This window comes from Pelodiscus sinensis, chromosome 30 (assembly GCF_049634645.1).
Source record: "Pelodiscus sinensis isolate JC-2024 chromosome 30, ASM4963464v1, whole genome shotgun sequence".
NCBI classification, from domain to species: Eukaryota; Metazoa; Chordata; order Testudines; family Trionychidae; genus Pelodiscus; species Pelodiscus sinensis.
Genome location: NC_134740.1, coordinates 3,448,493 through 3,465,272, shown reverse-complemented (window position 1 = coordinate 3,465,272; position 16,780 = coordinate 3,448,493). Strand labels below are relative to the sequence as shown.

General features: G+C 55.2%; 1 gene segment (V, D, J or C); it reads left to right on the top strand.

The window, feature by feature from the left end:
• Positions 1-4,473: 4,473 nt before the first annotated feature.
• LOC102450045 (Ig gamma-2C chain C region-like) lies at positions 4,474-15,041 on the top strand. The segment is given in 4 exon segments: positions 4,474-4,606; positions 13,268-13,567; positions 13,966-14,325; positions 14,607-15,041. Coding segments are annotated over 4 exon segments (1,125 nt in total).
• The last annotated feature ends 1,739 nt before the right edge of the window (positions 15,042-16,780 follow it).

Here is a 16,780-nt window from a genome sequence, read left to right as displayed (position 1 = left end):
GAAAGAAAGAAAGAAAGAAAGAAAGAAAGAAAGAAAGAAAGAAAGAAAGGTGGAGAGGCTGGTATGGGTATGTACAGAGATGGACAAATGGGTATGGGAAGGAAGGGAGGGAAGGAAGGAGAGAGGGATGGATGTGTGTGTAGGGACCAGCTGGACCCAGACACACACACACACAATGACTAGCATTCTCCTTGGCAACTCCCCGCCCAAGACCACCTTGAGATGCAGATCACAATTTTAAACTCATTTTATTTTGGCTCCAACACTCAATTCCTGTCTCCGTTGCACAATTTTAATTTCATTTGATTTGGGCTCCAACACTTAATTCCCATCAACGTTGCATGTTGAACATTGAATGGGATGACGCTTTTCCCTCACCTAGTCCAGTGGGATTAGCGCTCGGGGTACTGCCTGTGACGTAGTGGGGGGGAACTTGCTGGTTTCTATGGGTCTGTGGTAACCCCACTGGCTGCCGCCGGTACCACAGCCCAGAAGGACAGGGATGGGTCATTATGCAAAGGGATCTCTCAACCGGTCCGACCAGCTATCCCCCATGGAGAGGAATAAAGGAAGGTGGATGCTGCCCTAGCTGGGGGGCAGGGCTGGAAGAGAGTTAGTTAGTTTTCTGTCTGGGAGCATGGAGGAAGCAGCGTCAGCAACAGGCTGGGGATTTTAGAAGCCGAGACCCCTGCCCCATATCAAGGGGGGCTGAGGCATCCTAGGCCTGCCCTGTAACCTGATGACATCTGTGCTGTGCTGTATACTGGAGAAGCAATAAACTCCCTCCATTCTACTGGCTGGCGGAGTCTGTTCGTGCCATTTCGGGGGTGCAGAAGACAGGGGACCCCAATGCATCGTCACACTGCCCACCTACACAAACCCACACGCATGAGGAAATCCAAATCTGGCTGCAAGTGGTGGAGGGACATGGGACTGGGTTCCACCTCCAACAAGGCTGCTCCCTGGGGATATTCAGGGAAGTTCTTTGCCATCTCTGCTCCTGGAAGGGCGGAGCTCACACCCATCCATGGCTGCTCTCCATCCCCGGTGCTGCTGTGGGGTGTGGCTCCTCCAGGAGGGCTCACACAAGGTAGGACCTGAGTGGGACTTAAAATGGATGGAGGCCATGAAGAGGAAGAGGAAGAGGAAGGAGGAGTCCAGAGCGGGGCACTCATTGCACCTGCGGACACAGAGAGCAGAGAGGTTCAGCTGGTGCTGGTGCTGATGTCATAGGCAGCATCCCACGTGGAGAGAGCAAGGCCAGAAGGGACCATGGGACCTGCTGCTTGGCTGGACCACGGAGCCTCCCCCAACCAGGCCTGCCCCCCCACCAGGACTTCTCCACTGAGCTGGAACCAGACCTGTGGAGACTCCAGTCTTGGAAAACCTTCCAGCGGAGAGGACACTGCTCACCGGGGACCACACGACCACTCCCTGTGGAGCCCGCATGGTCTCAGCCTCCTGCTTCTGGTCCCAGGCCCACTGACTGAGCACAGGTCATTGCTAGAAGCCGTGAAGTGCGACCAGGCAGGCGACTGAGGCGCTCACCTTAAACAGCGTGACGCTGGTGCTGTACACCAGGCTGATCAGGAACAGCACAATGAAGGTTACGGGCATCCACAGAAGATCCGATTCCCCCTCTTCTCCTTCAGCACAGACTCTTTGGTCCTCCACCAGGCAGAGAGGCACGGAGGAAGGGATAAACAGGGCAATTAGAGAGGACTCTTCCTTAACTCCTATTCTGGGGGCCTGTGGAATTTGACAACTGAGCCTTTCCGAGACCTCTCCCGATTCCTATCATCCCAGAGGCAGTGTGGTCCTATGAATGGGGAACTGGGATGGGACTCGGGATCCCTGGGTCTGTCTGTACTCTCGCTCTCTCTCTGACATTGTAGGACCTCAGGGAATTCTCTTGGGGTGAAGATCTTGGCCAGGCCTTCATGCTCCACCATGCAAAAGTAGGTGTCCCCCTTCTGCCATTCAGAGGCCTGGATTCTGAGCTTGCTGTAGATAAAATAGCTCTTCTCCTCCCCAGCCTCCTGCATGGGGCCGATGTGGATGTAGGCATCCTGTGGAATGGGGCGGTCCTTCTGGGTCCATGTCACCAAGATGTCTTTGGACCAGAAGCCGGAGGCCAGACAGCTGATGGTGGTCCATTCCTGGAGAGCCAGCTCCTCTGCACGAGGAGGGGAGACATAAACAGAAGGGGCCCAGAGAGAGACCTTTGCCACAAGGAAACACCAGTTAATGGTGGGAAAGGAACCCAGGAATCATGCCTGCCTCTATCCCATGCTCCTCTATCCCATTAGACCCCCACCCGTGCCCTGCAGAGCCGTGGATACAATGCAGCAGGCCTGGTCGTACTGAACATTGAGACCTAAATCAATTGCATGAAAAGAGGCTAGAACCAGGGGTCCTGGCTCCCAGTCTTGTTGATCTAACCCGCTACATCCCACTCCCCTTGCAAAGTTGGAAAAAGGACCCAGGAGTCCTGACTTTCTGTGCCCTACTCCCATTTCATCCCACCCACACATTTCTCACCCCCAGTCCCACCAACCTGTGGGTGGATCACAAGGCCCTGGGGACTCTAGGGGCCAGATTAAACTTGGCCATATTAGACCTGCTAGCCCCATAGGGCTTACCGAGACTTTGCGGATAGTCTTGATCTCTGCTGATGGGATGTCTTGGTGCAGGTAAATTCCTCCCTGGACTGCCACTCCTCCACAGACACCTGCAGGACGCTGGCTGCTCTATAGGTGCCATTTGGATGTAGCACTGGCTCCCTGTGGTTCTCCTTCAATGTGTCTCCATTTCTCTTGCTCCAGGATATCTGCAGGCTGCTGGGGGTCTCCACTCCACTCCACTCACCACACAAGTGATCATGGCGTTCAGCCCAACATAAAGATCCTCCAGGGATGGGGGAAGGAGAAAGACCTTCGGAAGGGGTCGATGACAGTCGCTGCCACCTGGTTGAGGGTGAGAGGCAGTGCTGAGTGCCTTTCTCTCGGGAACCAGAGGATGTTTGGGGAAGGGGCTACGTAGAGTTTGGAGTTCCCAGATCTTCCTCTTTTAGGGCATCAGAAAAACTGACTGAGGATGTCCTAGCCACTTAGGAGCTTGAATTCCTGGGTCCCATAGTGGTTCGTTAGCTCTCTGCCAACTCATGAGCACATTGCAACAGCTCCGGCTCCACTGGCAGAATGCTCCCTTGTAGTTAACACAGCAGTGGTCGGAGCTGTCCTGTTTGCTCCACTCAGGGGCCTTCCAGAGTGAAATTCATGAACTCCACAGACATCCCCCACTCAGTGCATCACTCCCCATTTCTCAGCAAGGGCAGGTGGGATTCAGAGGGCAAATGTGCTCACCCAGATCCTCAACCATCCTCCACTTAACACTAGACCCCCCCCATGCCACACCCAAAGCTCTGGAGCATGGGTTTCCAGGGTCTGTGTGCCCTCCTGGGGGGGCATGAAGAAATTCCAGAGGGGGTGCAAGGTGACCTAGCTCTCCCCCATCAAGTTTTCCTGCCCTGCTCAGTTCCTTTTTTTTTGGGGGGGGGGGGGGAAGATGCAATATTTACCCGATTTCCACTCATATGCACTTTTAATGAGCAATGACAGTCCCAGGAATTTAACTACTAAAATGCATCTCAAGACAAGACCATTATATTGACTACTTTTTTGGTTTGGTTCCCACTTGTGTGTCGCATGTTGAGCCTCATGTGGCGGCGTATCAGGGTTCCCCCGACTCCTGCACCCCAGTAGTGGCACAAACAGACTCCACCAGCCAGTAGAATAGAGGGAGTTTATTGCTTCTCCAGGATACAGCACAGCACAGATGTAATCTAGTTACAGGGCAGGCCTAGGATGCCTCAGCCCCCTTGAGATGGGGGAGACTGGGCCCCTAAATCCAAGTCCCCTTGCTTAGGCTGTTTCCTAAGCCTTGCTTAGGCTGTTTCCTCCATGATTCCAGCCAGAAACTCCCACTCTCTCCTTGTCCTGCCCCACAGCCAGGTGTTGGTCTCCATCTTCCTCCCCTTGTCTCTCCCTGGGCGGCTGAGCCTGGGTGTCTGCATTAATACACATTTAGGAGAGTCAATGAGAATCTCCCATCACAGCACAGGGGGACCCCGGGTCACAGAGCAGACAGCACCCTCACTACGCCACAGGAGGCGTGAGGGTTTTTCAAAAATCAGACAGAAAATTTTGGGAACCACTGTCTTGAGGGAACTCATCTCCCGTAAGTCTCCACTCCCTGCACAGGGAAAAGGACAACTTACATTTCACCCCCTTGACCACTAATGGTCCTTAGGGCAGGAGCCCCCCAACTCTCACTACAAGCCAAGGGGGGATGGGAGAGCTTGAATCCCTTTGGAAACCCCAGCAGGGAAACTCAAAGAATCACCCACCGAATTGCAATCCTGCCCTCCAGGAACAGTCTCCTCTTGTGTACACTGCCTGAAGCACCCGCTTGATGTCGCTCATTGAGATCATTGGCCATGTGGCAGCCGATGGAGATGAGATTCCAGATTCATATGGACCCCCAGATCCCATGCTGGGACAAAGGATGGATTTGAGCAGTTTCCCTCCTTATCTTCCCTGCATCGGTAAGCTTCTGGATCCCATCTGGACTCAACCCCACCACAGATCATCTTAGAATAGAATGTAATTCACTGCCTCTAGTGGCTGCAGATCCGTGCAGGCACCTGCCAAAGTGCCAGACTCAAAAGCGTCCGTGGCCAATCTAGACGCGGTTTTCCGCAAAAAAGCCCCGATCTCCATTTTCGCGATCGGGCCTTTTTTGCGGAAAACAAATCTCTGCTGTCTACACTGGCCCTTTTGCGCCAAAGTTTTTCAGAAAAAGACTTTTGCCCGAACGGGAGCAGTATAGTATTTCCGCAAAAGCACTGACAATCTTACATGAGATCGTCAGTGCTTTTGCGGAAATTCAAGCAGCCAGTGTAGACAGCTGGCAAGTTTTTCCGGAAAAGCGGCTGATTTTCCAGAAAAACTGGCCAGTCTAGACACAGCCTGACTGTATAAAATCAGTGCTTCTTGAGCAAATATTCTGATGCTCCTGCAATAAGTCTTCTTGTGCAATGGTTCTTGCGCAAGAGGCCAGTGTAGACAGGCAACATCAATTTCTTGCGCAAGAAAGCCTGATGTTTAAAACGGCCATCGGCGCTTTCTTGCGCAAGACAGCGTCTACACTGGCATGGATGTTCTTGTGTAAAAGCACATCTTTTGCGCAAAGGCACATGCCAGTGTAGAATCACAGAATCATAGAACTGGAAGAGACCTCAGAAGGTCATCAAGTCCAGCCCCCTGCTCTAAGCAGGACCAGTTCCAACTAAATCAACCCGGCCAGGGCTTTGTCAAACCGAGACGTTCTCTTACTCAAATACTCTTGCGTTAAAGAGTATTTGTGCAAAATCTTGCCTATATAGACGTAGCCTCTGACTTGGCTGGGATTTGGGGGCTTGGGACAAGAGTGGGCAGGGGACAGGCCGATCCCAGACATCCCTTCTTCTGCCCTGAAATGCCAGGAATTGCTGAGTTCAAAACGTGTCACGTTTCAGTGGTCATTTTACCCACAGTCATATTTACAGGAAACCCACGTTTAGTTCTCATCCCCTTCGAAGAAGCATTGAGGAGAGAGATATTTGTACATTGAATATCTACCTATCTATCCCTACACAGCCCGTCTGTCTGTCTGTCTCACTACGCAGGTGGTGAAACACTGGGATGGGTTCCCAAGGGAGGAGGTGGAATCTCCATCCCTAGAGGTGTTGAAGTCTAGGCTTGACCAAGACCTGGCTGGGAGGATTGAGTTGGTCTTGGTCCTGCTTTGGGCAGGAGGGTTGCTCTCAATGAATCCTGAGGTCTCTTTTGAACGTGTGATTCCCACCCCTCCCCCCCGCACCCTGGGAACCGAAAATGTCTGTGACCTCTGCAGCTTTCACGAGCGTCTCCCTTGGGGGAAGCAGCCGACAAACAAACAAACAAACAAGGTGGCTGAAAAGGGGAAGTTGCCACCAGTGAAAGTCGCACCTCAGTCATTTTTTTCAGCCCGGGTTTTCCCCCCAGCTCTGCCCACCGGTGGGAATTTCACACCTTCTAACCTCCTCCAGCCCCGAGAGTCCCTGTTGGGACAATTGAATTGACGTTCATTTATGGGAAGAAGAGGGGCTGTCTCAGAGGCACAGGTCCCTCAGATGCACGGCACGGCAGACACGGAGCAGCGCTGGGCTCCCGGACACAGCCTCCGCCCGAGCGTTCGGCCGCGACCCACCACGGCTGGGGACCACGGCTGGTCATTTGGCCTGTGAACTCTTGACTTCTCACGTGAGTGTGGAGCGCTTTCCCCTACCACAGAGAGACCCATTAGGGAAGTCGTGTGCTTGACAGAGGAGCCAGGACTCCTGGGCTCTCTTTCCAGCTCTGGGAGAGGAGTGGGGGCTAGTGGTTGAGCAGAGGCCTGGGAGCCAGGCAGGCTGAGGTCTCCTCTAATCTCTGAAGAGAGGTGGGGCATGTCCCCGTGTGCAGAGGCCGTAGTGGGGCAGGGTGCAGCACATGGCTCCCTATGCACGGCCTGGGTGTGCTGGGGTAACTCAGGGCAGGCTGTGCTCCCAAGGCAGAGATGGAGGCCAGAGCTGCATCCCTCACACCCCACCCAGCAGCTGGGAAACCAAGGGTGACAGTGTTCCCAAGAGCTCAGACAAGGGGACAAAAGCAGAGTCTGGGGGGAGCCCAGAACTGAGCTAGCAGGGGACGTGGATTGGGCATGGGGGCATTGGCAGAGCTGCGGGGAGCACAAGACAGGGCTGGGGGACGGGAGTGAGGGGCAGAAAGGGAACTGGAGAAATGCAGCTGAGCTAGCAGGGACTGCGGGTCATGATCCCAGGGCTTGGCAATTAGCAGGAGCTGTACCTCAGGAGTCAGGGGCACCGTCATTGCAGGGGGGGGTCCAGAGCTGGGTTTGTAGGGCCTGCAGGCTGGGAGTGACAGGCACTAACAGGGCTGGGTAAGCCCCAGGCTGGGCTAGCACAGGGTCCAGGTTGGGAATGAGGGGCATGAGCAGGACTGGGGGAAGCAGGGCTGGGCTAGCAGGAACTGTGGGTCAGGAGTGATGGGCACCAGCAGTCCTGGGGTTGTAGTACTAGGATGGCTGGGGCTATGGATCAGGAGCGAAGGGCACAGGCTGGGCTGGGGGGTCAGGACAGGGCTAGCAGGGGCTGCAGGTCGGAACACAGCTGTGCTGGCTGGGACTGCGGGTCATGATCCCAGGGCTGAACAATTAGCAGGGGCTGTGGATCAGCCGTGGGGGCAGAACTGGGATAGCAGGGGCTGCAGGTCGGGTTTGAGGGGCACAGGCAGGGGTGAGTGGGGCCCAGGGCTGGGCTGGCAGGGGCTGTGGGCTGGGAGTGTTGGGCACTAGCAGGGCTGGGGGGAGCTCGGCTGGGCTAGCTGGGGCTGTGGGTCGGGACTGAGGGGCACTGGCAGGGCAGGAAGAGCCCAGGGCTGGGCCAGCAGGAACTGTGGCTCAGGAGTGAGAGGCACTGGCAACACTGGGGTTGGATGGTGAGGCCTGCTGGGGCTATGGGTCAGGAGCGAAGGGCACAGGCTGCTCTGGGGGAGCCCAGGGCTGGGTAGCTGGGGCTGTGGGTCAGGACTGAGGGGCAGTAGCAGGGCTGGGGGAGTCCAGGGCAGGGCTAGCTGGGGCTGTGGGTCGGGAATGAGGGGCAGTAGCAGGGCTGGGGGAGCCCAGGGCTGGGCTAGCTGGGGCTGTGGGTCGGGACTGAGGGGCAGTAGCAGGGCTGGGGAAGCCCAGGGCAGGGCTAGCTGGGGCTGTGGGTCAGGACTGAGGGGCAGTAGCAGGGCTGGGGGAGCCCAGCGCAGGGCTAGCTGGGGCTGTGGGTCAGGACTGAGGGGCAGTAGCAGGGCTGGGGGAGCCCAGGGCTGGGTAGCTGGGGCTGCGGGTCAGGACTGAGGGGCAGTAGCAGGGCTGGGGGAGCCCAGGGCTGGGTAGCTGGGGCTGCGGGTCAGGACTGAGGGGCAGTAGCAGGGCTGGGGGAGCCCAGGGATGGGCTAGCTGGGGCTGCGGGTCGGGACTGAGGGGCAGTAGCAGGGCTGGGGGAGCCCAGGGCTGGGCTAGCTGGGGCTGCGGGTCAGGACTGAGGGGCAGTAGCAGGGCTGGGGGAGCCCAGGGATGGGCTAGCTGGGGCTGCGTGTCGGGACTGAGGGGCAGTAGCAGGGCTGGGGGAGCCCAGGGCTGGGCTAGCTGGGGCTGCGGGTCGGGACTGAGGGGCAGTAGCAGGGCTGGGGGAGCCCAGGGCTGGGGTAGCTGGGGCTGCGGGTCAGGACTGAGGGGCAGTAGCAGGGCTGGGGGAGCCCAGGGCTGGGTAGCTGGGGCTGTGGGTCAGGACTGAGGGGCAGTAGCAGGGCTGGGGGAGCCCAGGGCTGGGCTAGCTGGGGCTGTGGGTCGGGAGTGAGGGGCAGTAGCAGGGCTGGGGGAGCCCAGGGCTTGGTAGCTGGGGCTGCGGGTCAGGACTGAGGAGCAGTAGCAGGGCTGGGGGAGCCCAGGGCAGGGCTAGCTGGGGCTGTGGGTCGGGTGTTAGGGGCACCAGCAGAGCGGGGAAGCAGCGAGCTCTGGGCTGGGAGTGAGGGGCACTGGCAGGGCAGAGCGCAAGCTCTGGGCTCACAGGGGTGCAGGTGAGGAGTGAGGGACATCGGCAGGGCTGAGGGGGCCCAGGGCTGGGCTAGCAGAGGCTCTGGACTGGGAGTGACGGGCATTAGCAGGGCTGGGGGGGACAGAACTCAGTGGGTCGGGAGTGAGGAGAACTGGCAGGACGCAGGGTGTAGGGCTGGGGAGGCAAGAACTGTGGGGCGGGAGTGAGAGACACTGGTGGTGTTGGTGCACAGGGCTGGGCTAGCAGGGGATACAGATCGGGAGTGAGGGGCACCAGCAGGGCTAGGGTTGTAGGGCTAAGCTGGCTGGGGCTATCGGTCAGGAGCGAGGGGCACAGGCTGGGCTGGGGGCCCAGGGCTGGGCTGGCAGGGGCTGCAGATCGAGTTTGAGCAGCGGGGACAGGGCTCGGGGACACGGCCTGGGAGCCCAAACAGGACAACTCAGGGCAGGCTGTGCCCTGTCCTCAGAGCAGGGGAAGAGCAGAGCTGCATCCCTCACACCCCACCCAGCCGCTGGGGAGCCAGGGGTGAAAGAGCTCCCAGGCCCCAAGAGCGCAGGTGTGGGTGCAGCAGCAGAGTCTGGGGGGAGCCCAGAACTGAGCGAGCAGGGGACGAGGAATGGGAGTGCGGGGCACTGGCCGGGCTGCAGGGAGCACAGGGCAGGGCTGGAGGATGGGAGTGAGGGGCAGAAAGGGAACTGGAGGAACGTAGCTGAGCTAGCAGGGTCTACGGGTCATGATGCCCGGGTTTGGCAATTAGCAGGGGTGTTGATCAGGAGTCAGGGGCACTGGCATGGCCTAGGGAGCCCAGTGCTGGGCTAGCAGGGGGTGCAGGTCTGGAGTGATGGGCCCCAGCAGTGCAGGAAGAGCCCAGGGCTGGGCTAGCAGGGACTGTGGGTCGGGAGTGAGGGGCACTGGCAGCACTGGGGTTGTATGGAGAGGCCTGCTGGAGCTATGGGTCAGGAGCGAAGGGCACAGGCTGGGCTGGGGGGCTGGGACGGGGCTAGCAGGGGCTGCTGATTGGATCACAGCTGTGCTGGCCGGGACTGCGGGTCATTATCCTCGGGCGGAACAATTAGCAGGGGCTGTGGATCAGCCGTGGGGGCAGAACTGGGTTTGCAGGGGCTGCAGGTCGAGTTTGTGCGGCACCAGCAGGGTGAGTGGGGCCCAAAGCTGGGGGGCAGGAGCAGCAGGTTGGGATTGAGGGGTGGGGACAGTGCTCGGGGGAGCCCAGGGCTGGGTTGGCAGGGGCTGCATGTGGGGAGTGAGGGGCACCGGCAGGGCTAGGAGCACCCAGGGATGGGCAGGGTGGGACTGGTTCTCGTCAACAGAGCTGGGGCAGGGCTGGTCTGTCAGGGGGTCCAGGTAGGGAATCAGGGGCCCAGGCAGAGCTGGGGGGCAGGTCTGGGCTCTCAGGGGCTGAGGGACAGGAGTGAGGGGCACCAGCAAAGCTGGGGGACCCAGGGATGGGTGGGATGGGAATGCTTGACATTGACAGAGCTGGGGGGGAGGGCTGGTCGGTCAGGGGACTCCAGGTAGGGAATCAGGGGCCCAGACAGAGCTGGGGGGCTTGTCTGGCCTCTCAGGGGCCGAGGGACAGGAGTGAGGGGGCACCAGCAGGTTTAGAGGGTGTTCAGAGCTGGGCGAGCAGGGGTGCAGGTTGGGAGTGAGGGGCACCGGCAGGGCTGGGGGACCCAGGGATGGGTGGGATGGGAATGTTTGACATTGACAGAGCTGGGGCAGGGCTGGTCTGTCAGGGGGCTGCAGGTAGAGAATCAGGGGCCCTGGCAGAGATGGTGGCCTGAGTTGGTCTGGGAGGGTCTGCAGGTCAGGAGTGAGGGGCACTGGCAGAGCCGGGAGGGTCCCAAGGCCGAACTAGCTTCTGGGAATTGAAGGGAAGCACCGGACAGTGCGGGAGAGCAAGGGGGCTGTGGGATTTATCAGGTAGGGGGGCTGGAAGCCAGGGCTAAGGGACATTGACAGAGGTGGGGTGTTCAGGGTGGGGAGAGCGGGACCTTCCGTTAGAACTTGGATGGGCACAGCTGAGCTTTTTTGACGGGGACTTAATTGTCTGGTTTCTTTCGTCCGATTAAAAAAGTTTGCAACAGAAAACTAGCTAAACTCAGGCATAAATTCCCCCTTTGGGGTGTCTCTTGTTAGAGGGAACACCCTGAACTCATGGAGTTCAGGAGCGGGTCTCTCTGTGCCATCCCTGCCTTGCTCCTGGTCTATGCATGGGGAGCTCTGTGCTCATGGTCCATGCATGGGGAGTTCCTGGCAGAGCCACGTCCCAGAAACCCCAGTTCTGGGGACAGATGGAAGTTCAGGTTGCTAATTTTGCCTTTGAGTGGAGCTGGCTCTGTGTTTGAGGTGCCTCTCTCGGGATGTTTAGGGCTTTCTCTGCAGTTGAGACCAGCTCCGAGATGTCCAGCTCATGCCCGCTTCAAATCATCTCCAGTTTTGGCACCCAGAAATTGAGGGAGCTGTAGTTCTTGAGAGATTTCTCCTGTAGGCATTAAGAAAGAGTCCACGAAAAAAACTTTTCTCCAACTCAGTTGGGATCTGAGTGTTTTCTTGAGGGACGAACTTGACTAGAAAGATTGTGACATAGGGTGTGTCCAAAACTGAGTTTGGGGGAGGTCTAGGCTTAATATTAGGAAAAACTTTATTGCTAGGAAGATGGGATGAGTTCTTTATGGAAGGGGTAGAATCTCCATCCCTAGAGTTTGGGGCAGGGAAAGTTTTTTACTCAAATCCCAGAAATAGAACCCTACTGCAAACCCCAAACCCAACTGTTTATACCCCCGGTCTTTAACCATGACCCTAACCCCAGCTTTCATCCTCCAAAAAAATAAATGAACTACCTAATGCCAATACTCAAATCATCGCATTTTCACTATGCTCTATAAGCTGAATGTGGTGCGATAAGTCCCTGAGCCTCAATTGGGTTTTCTAGACCATTATGTTACTAGTATTAAAGAACGATTTCACCCCTTACCATTATCCCTGTCCTACCCCTAACCACCTCGCTGTCACTCTCTGAGCCGCAGGGTTAATAGTAACCGGATGATATGAACAGTCACTCTCACCCAAAGAGCAAACTGTACAGGGTTGACTCAGAAAGTCCCAGGGTCTTGTAGAAAGTGTCCAGTGACTTCCCAGGATCCACCAAGTGAGCAACAGAATATATAACGGGCCACTAGGGGGCCGATGATCTTAGCAAGCATCCAATATTTTCTGTGCCTCTGCAGTTACTGCTGCAGGTATAACACGGGCACCACCTCAGACACAGGGCTAACAAGCTAAAACTTAGTGATATGGTGCCTCTTTGGAGAACCCAGAAAAATCCGTGGATTTCATTTCCATGAACAAAACCTTGGGCTGTTTCCTAGCTACAGGATCTGGGATTGGTCTAAGGGGACCTTTATTCTGCACTATCGCCACCTAATTGTATTTGGTTCTTCAGGAAAATGCCACCTCTGGTTATGCAGAACAACTCTCCATTCTGTGAAATTAACCATTTCTCGGGCTCTGTGGGATGCCTGAGCCGGGCAGGAGGTTGGGCTGGATTCTCTACCTGACTCTGCCATTGACGGCCTGTGATCAGTAGCTTCCTCCCTCTCTCTCTCTCTCTCTGCCTCACTTTCATGGTGCACCCTCATCTTGAATACTGTGTACCGATGTGGTAACCTCATCTCAAAAAGATATCCTGGCATCGGAAAGGATTCAGAAAAGGGCAACAAAAATGATGAAGGGTTTGGAACTGGTCCAACATGTAGAGAGATGAAAACGACTGGGATTTTTCAGCTGAGAAGAGGAGACTAAGGGGGGATATGTTAGAGGTCTATCGAATCATGACTGGTGTGGACAAAACAAACAAGGAAATGTTGTTTACATATTCCCATAATATAAGAACTAGGGGTCATTAAATGAAATTAATATGCATCAGGTTTAAGACAAAGCAAAGGAAGTTTTTCATTACTCAGCACAAAGTCAACTTGTAGAACTCCTTGCCAGAGGATGTGATGAAGGCTAGGACTTTAACGGGGTTCAAAAAAGAGCTAGCTATTTTCCTGTAGGTTAGGTCAATCAATGGCTATTATTAGCCAGGATGGTTAGGAATGGTGTTCCTAGCCTCTGTTCTTCTGGAGTTGGGTGACGGAAGGGATCACATGAGGACTACATGTTGCAATCCCTCCCTCTGGGGCACCTGGCATTGGCCACTGTCAGCAGACAGGATACTGGGCTAGATGGACCTTTTATCTCAGCCAGTCTGGCCGTTCTGATGTTCTTATCTTTCCCCTCTAATCCTTCCGGTATTATATCGATTTGTCCTGCAAGTATTTTTTGGGGCATCATGAGAACATGGGAAGGGCCAGAACAGAGTGTGGATGAGGGTCCATGAGGGAATGAGGAGGGAAAGCTAGACCCTGCTGCCATGTTATGGGGCCTGCTCTGCATCTCACGGTCCTGCTTTCCCTACCTTTGCATCAAAACCCTCAGCCCTGTCCGTCTCCCTCCGCCCATGGCGCGGGCTGAGACGGGGACACATCTCATGATCTTTTGCTTCCTCTTTTGCAGCTAGTCCCACATCCCCATCTGTCTTCCCCCTCATCTCCTGCCCTGTGAAAGACTCCTCCACTCTGGTCTCCTTCGGCTGCCTGGTTGAAGGATACACCCCTGACCCCGTTACCATGCAGTGGAGCTCCAACATTGGGTCCTCGGGTGTGAAGACCTACCCCTCCATGCTGCACCTTTCCAGTGGCCTCTACTCAGTCAGCAGCCAGGTCACTGTCTCAGCCAGCGACTGGCAATCCAACATCTATCGCTGCACCGTCAAGCACCAGCCCACCAACTTCAATTTCTCCAGGGAAATCTCAAGTAGGGACAGCGCGGCTGAAGGAGGGGAGCAGGAGGGAGGGTCACTGATGCAGTGGAGAGAGGGTGGGATCCTGTTAGTGGGGTGATCTGGTGGAGTGGCTGGTGTGGGTGCATGGAGGGAAAGAAACTCCATAGAAAGAGAGAAACATCCAGGTTGGGTCAATGGTGTTGGGGCTGAACAGGGAGCATGCACAGAAAGGTGGAGGGATCACAAGAAAGACCCTGCAAAGGGAAGCAACTGATGCGGCACTGTTGGGAAACAGGGCAAAGATCTCTGAAGGGGGCTCAGTGCGGTTGGGAGCAGAATGCCAGATGGGGAGGGCTGTGATATAGGGAAAGGTGTGGAGGACTCATTAGGGAGTCTGTACAGTAATTAACACCTGCCACCTTTCTTCCAGAAATCCCTAGCTGCAAACCACAGCCACCCTCAGAGAAAGACTTCCAATCCTGCACCACCGGTGACATCCATGTCTTCATTGTGCCCCCATCCCCTTCTGAACTCACGGGCACGACCGCCAGACTCACCTGCCTGGCTGTCAACCTGCCTAATGATAAACTCGTCATGAGCTGGTCCCGAAATCCACCAGTGAACATTGAATCCCCTTTCCCCACCGTGTCTCCGCAGTGCAACCGAACCTACACTGCCTCCAGTTTGCTTCAAATCCTCCCCAAAGACTGGGCGGCTGGAGTGGAATACAAATGCACAGTGGAGTATTCGACGCGCAAACCTATCATCGAATCCATCTCCAAGAAGAAAGGTAGGAGGAGACCCTAATTACAGACCCCAGCAGGGAGGGATGGTCTTTCAGAGGGATTCCCAGACCCTAACATCCTGGGATCCAGGCCCTAGGTCCCTCTCTATCCCCGTGTGAGTTGACACGGGGATATCCCCCATTGCACATGCCAGGGGTAGCCCAGTCCCAGCCCTCCCCACCAACTTGGAGGAATGAGGGCATGTTCCTACATCCCCCTCCCCCTTGTGGCCCCATCCCAGTGATATGCATGGCTCATCTGTGTACTCCATTCCCACCCACACAAGGCAAGAGCTCTCCTCCCAGTGTCTACCTTCTGCGCCCTGACCCTGAGGTGCTGCGCAACAATGGAGACACCATCAGCCTCATCTGCCTGGTGCGGGGCTTCTCCCCCGAGAACATCTCAGTGAAGTGGAAGGAGAACAATGAACCCAGCAACAAAGCTGTCACCACCTCACCCATGAAGGAAGGAGATGGCGACTCAACCTACTTTGTCTATAGCAAGATGACAGTCAACAAGGCCAGCTGGAACAGTGGAGTGGAATACACCTGCGAGGTCAGCCATGAAGCCCTGAAGTCACCAAAACCTGCAAAAATCAGCAATGTCGCCGGTAAATGAACACGGCTCCTCTCAACCCCACTGCTAGTATTGTATAGCAGAGCTTCCTGTAAATAATCTCTGTGCCATTAGTGATGACAAATGAATAAATGGAACTAGTGTGAGCTCACCCCCAGGTCTCCTTGTTGCGGTGTCCCTGGGTGAAGTCTGTGGGTTGTTCAAGGGGGGGGGAAATTCTGAGGTTTGGAGTTGGGAGATTTCAAAATACTCCAATGCTGGGGATGCTAATATGCAGATCCTGTATATGTGGGTACATCTATAGCATGGTGGGATGGATAGCTCCATGGCGAGATTCTGTGTAAGGAAGGATGGGTGGATACATGTGTAGACTATGTGGAAGGAAGGATGGGTGGATACATGAGTCAATGACATGGAAGGAAGGACGGGTAGATACATGTATCGACTGACAGATGGTTGGAGGGAGATGGGGATCAACACCAATGGGGATGAATGGAGACAGGAAAATGTAAATGCATGGTGATGGATGGATGGATGAGCAAGTACAGATAGTGAGTGATAAACGGATGAGGATGAATACACGGGTGAATAAGGCAATGGATGGATGGATAGACTACTATATGTATTTGCCAATTGATGAATGAGCATTAAAGAGGTGAGATGGAAATGGATGCTGGGAAGTAAATGATACATAAAGGGATAAGTAGATGAGGTTGGATGGATGAATGGGTGAGTGGATGGATGTGGAAGTATGGTGTATGGTGTTCATAGGTCAATATGGATACAAGGAATTATGGGGGTGGAGGTTTGAGATAAGGATTGGATGGCGCGTAGGATGCCTGTATGTGTGGGTACATCTATAGCACACAGGGATGGATAGCTACAATGCGAAATTCCGTGGAAGGAAGGATGGGTGAATACATAAGTAGATGTTGTGAAAGGAAAGATGGGTGGATGTTACATAAAGGGGTGGCTAGATAAGTAGATGGCATTAAGAGATGGGGTTTGATGGATGGATGGATGGATGGATGGACAGACAGATGGATGGGTGGGTGGATGTTTTTGAAGGTTGGAGTATGGTGTTCATAGGTCAATATGGATGCATGAAAATTATGGAGGATGGAGATTCCAGATAAGGATTGGATGGAGTGTAGGATGCCTGGAAGGGTAGATGGATTGCTGGATGGTTCAGCCATTCCTGGCATCTAATTCAAGAAAGATCACCCTTAGGCTATTACCACTGTATCAGCATCAACCTACCCCCCCCCCCCACCCTCTGCTACCTCAGACAGAGTCACTAGGGGAAGGTAATTTGAATACCCTGGCCCTCATACACAATTCATCTGGTGGCTAGAAGGCCAAAGGCTCTCTCTCCACCTCTGTTGTCTCTGATACACAGCAACAGCTGAAGAGGTGGAGCCAGGACAACATACAGCAAATGCTATAAGCAGGGATTCACTATTGAGACTAAGCGCTTGCAAAGTACCAGCAGTAGTAGGGCTGTTATCCAGAGCAGATACCAAGCTAAGCTGAAGTCTCATTACCTCCGGTGACCTTCAGGGCCCATGTAGTGGGGTGGCCCGCATGAGGCATATTCTGCTATTGCCCCCCCCCCACATGGGCCCCATCTCCTACTTGCCTCCAGGGTCCTGCATGCATATATATGCCTCAGAGATGGATGGTTGAGGGCAGGACTCACACCAAGCAATGTCAAGCACAGAGCTGGTTCTTGTGGGCATGTTTATGCTAATTAAGTGTGGGATATTTGCAATGTTAACCTGCCTAATCTGCATCCCTTTGCCGACAGAGGGAGGCGGTCTAGGCATACCCTGAGAGTGTAGGAGAACACTACTCTGGTACCGATGGTCACACCAGTCAAGTGGC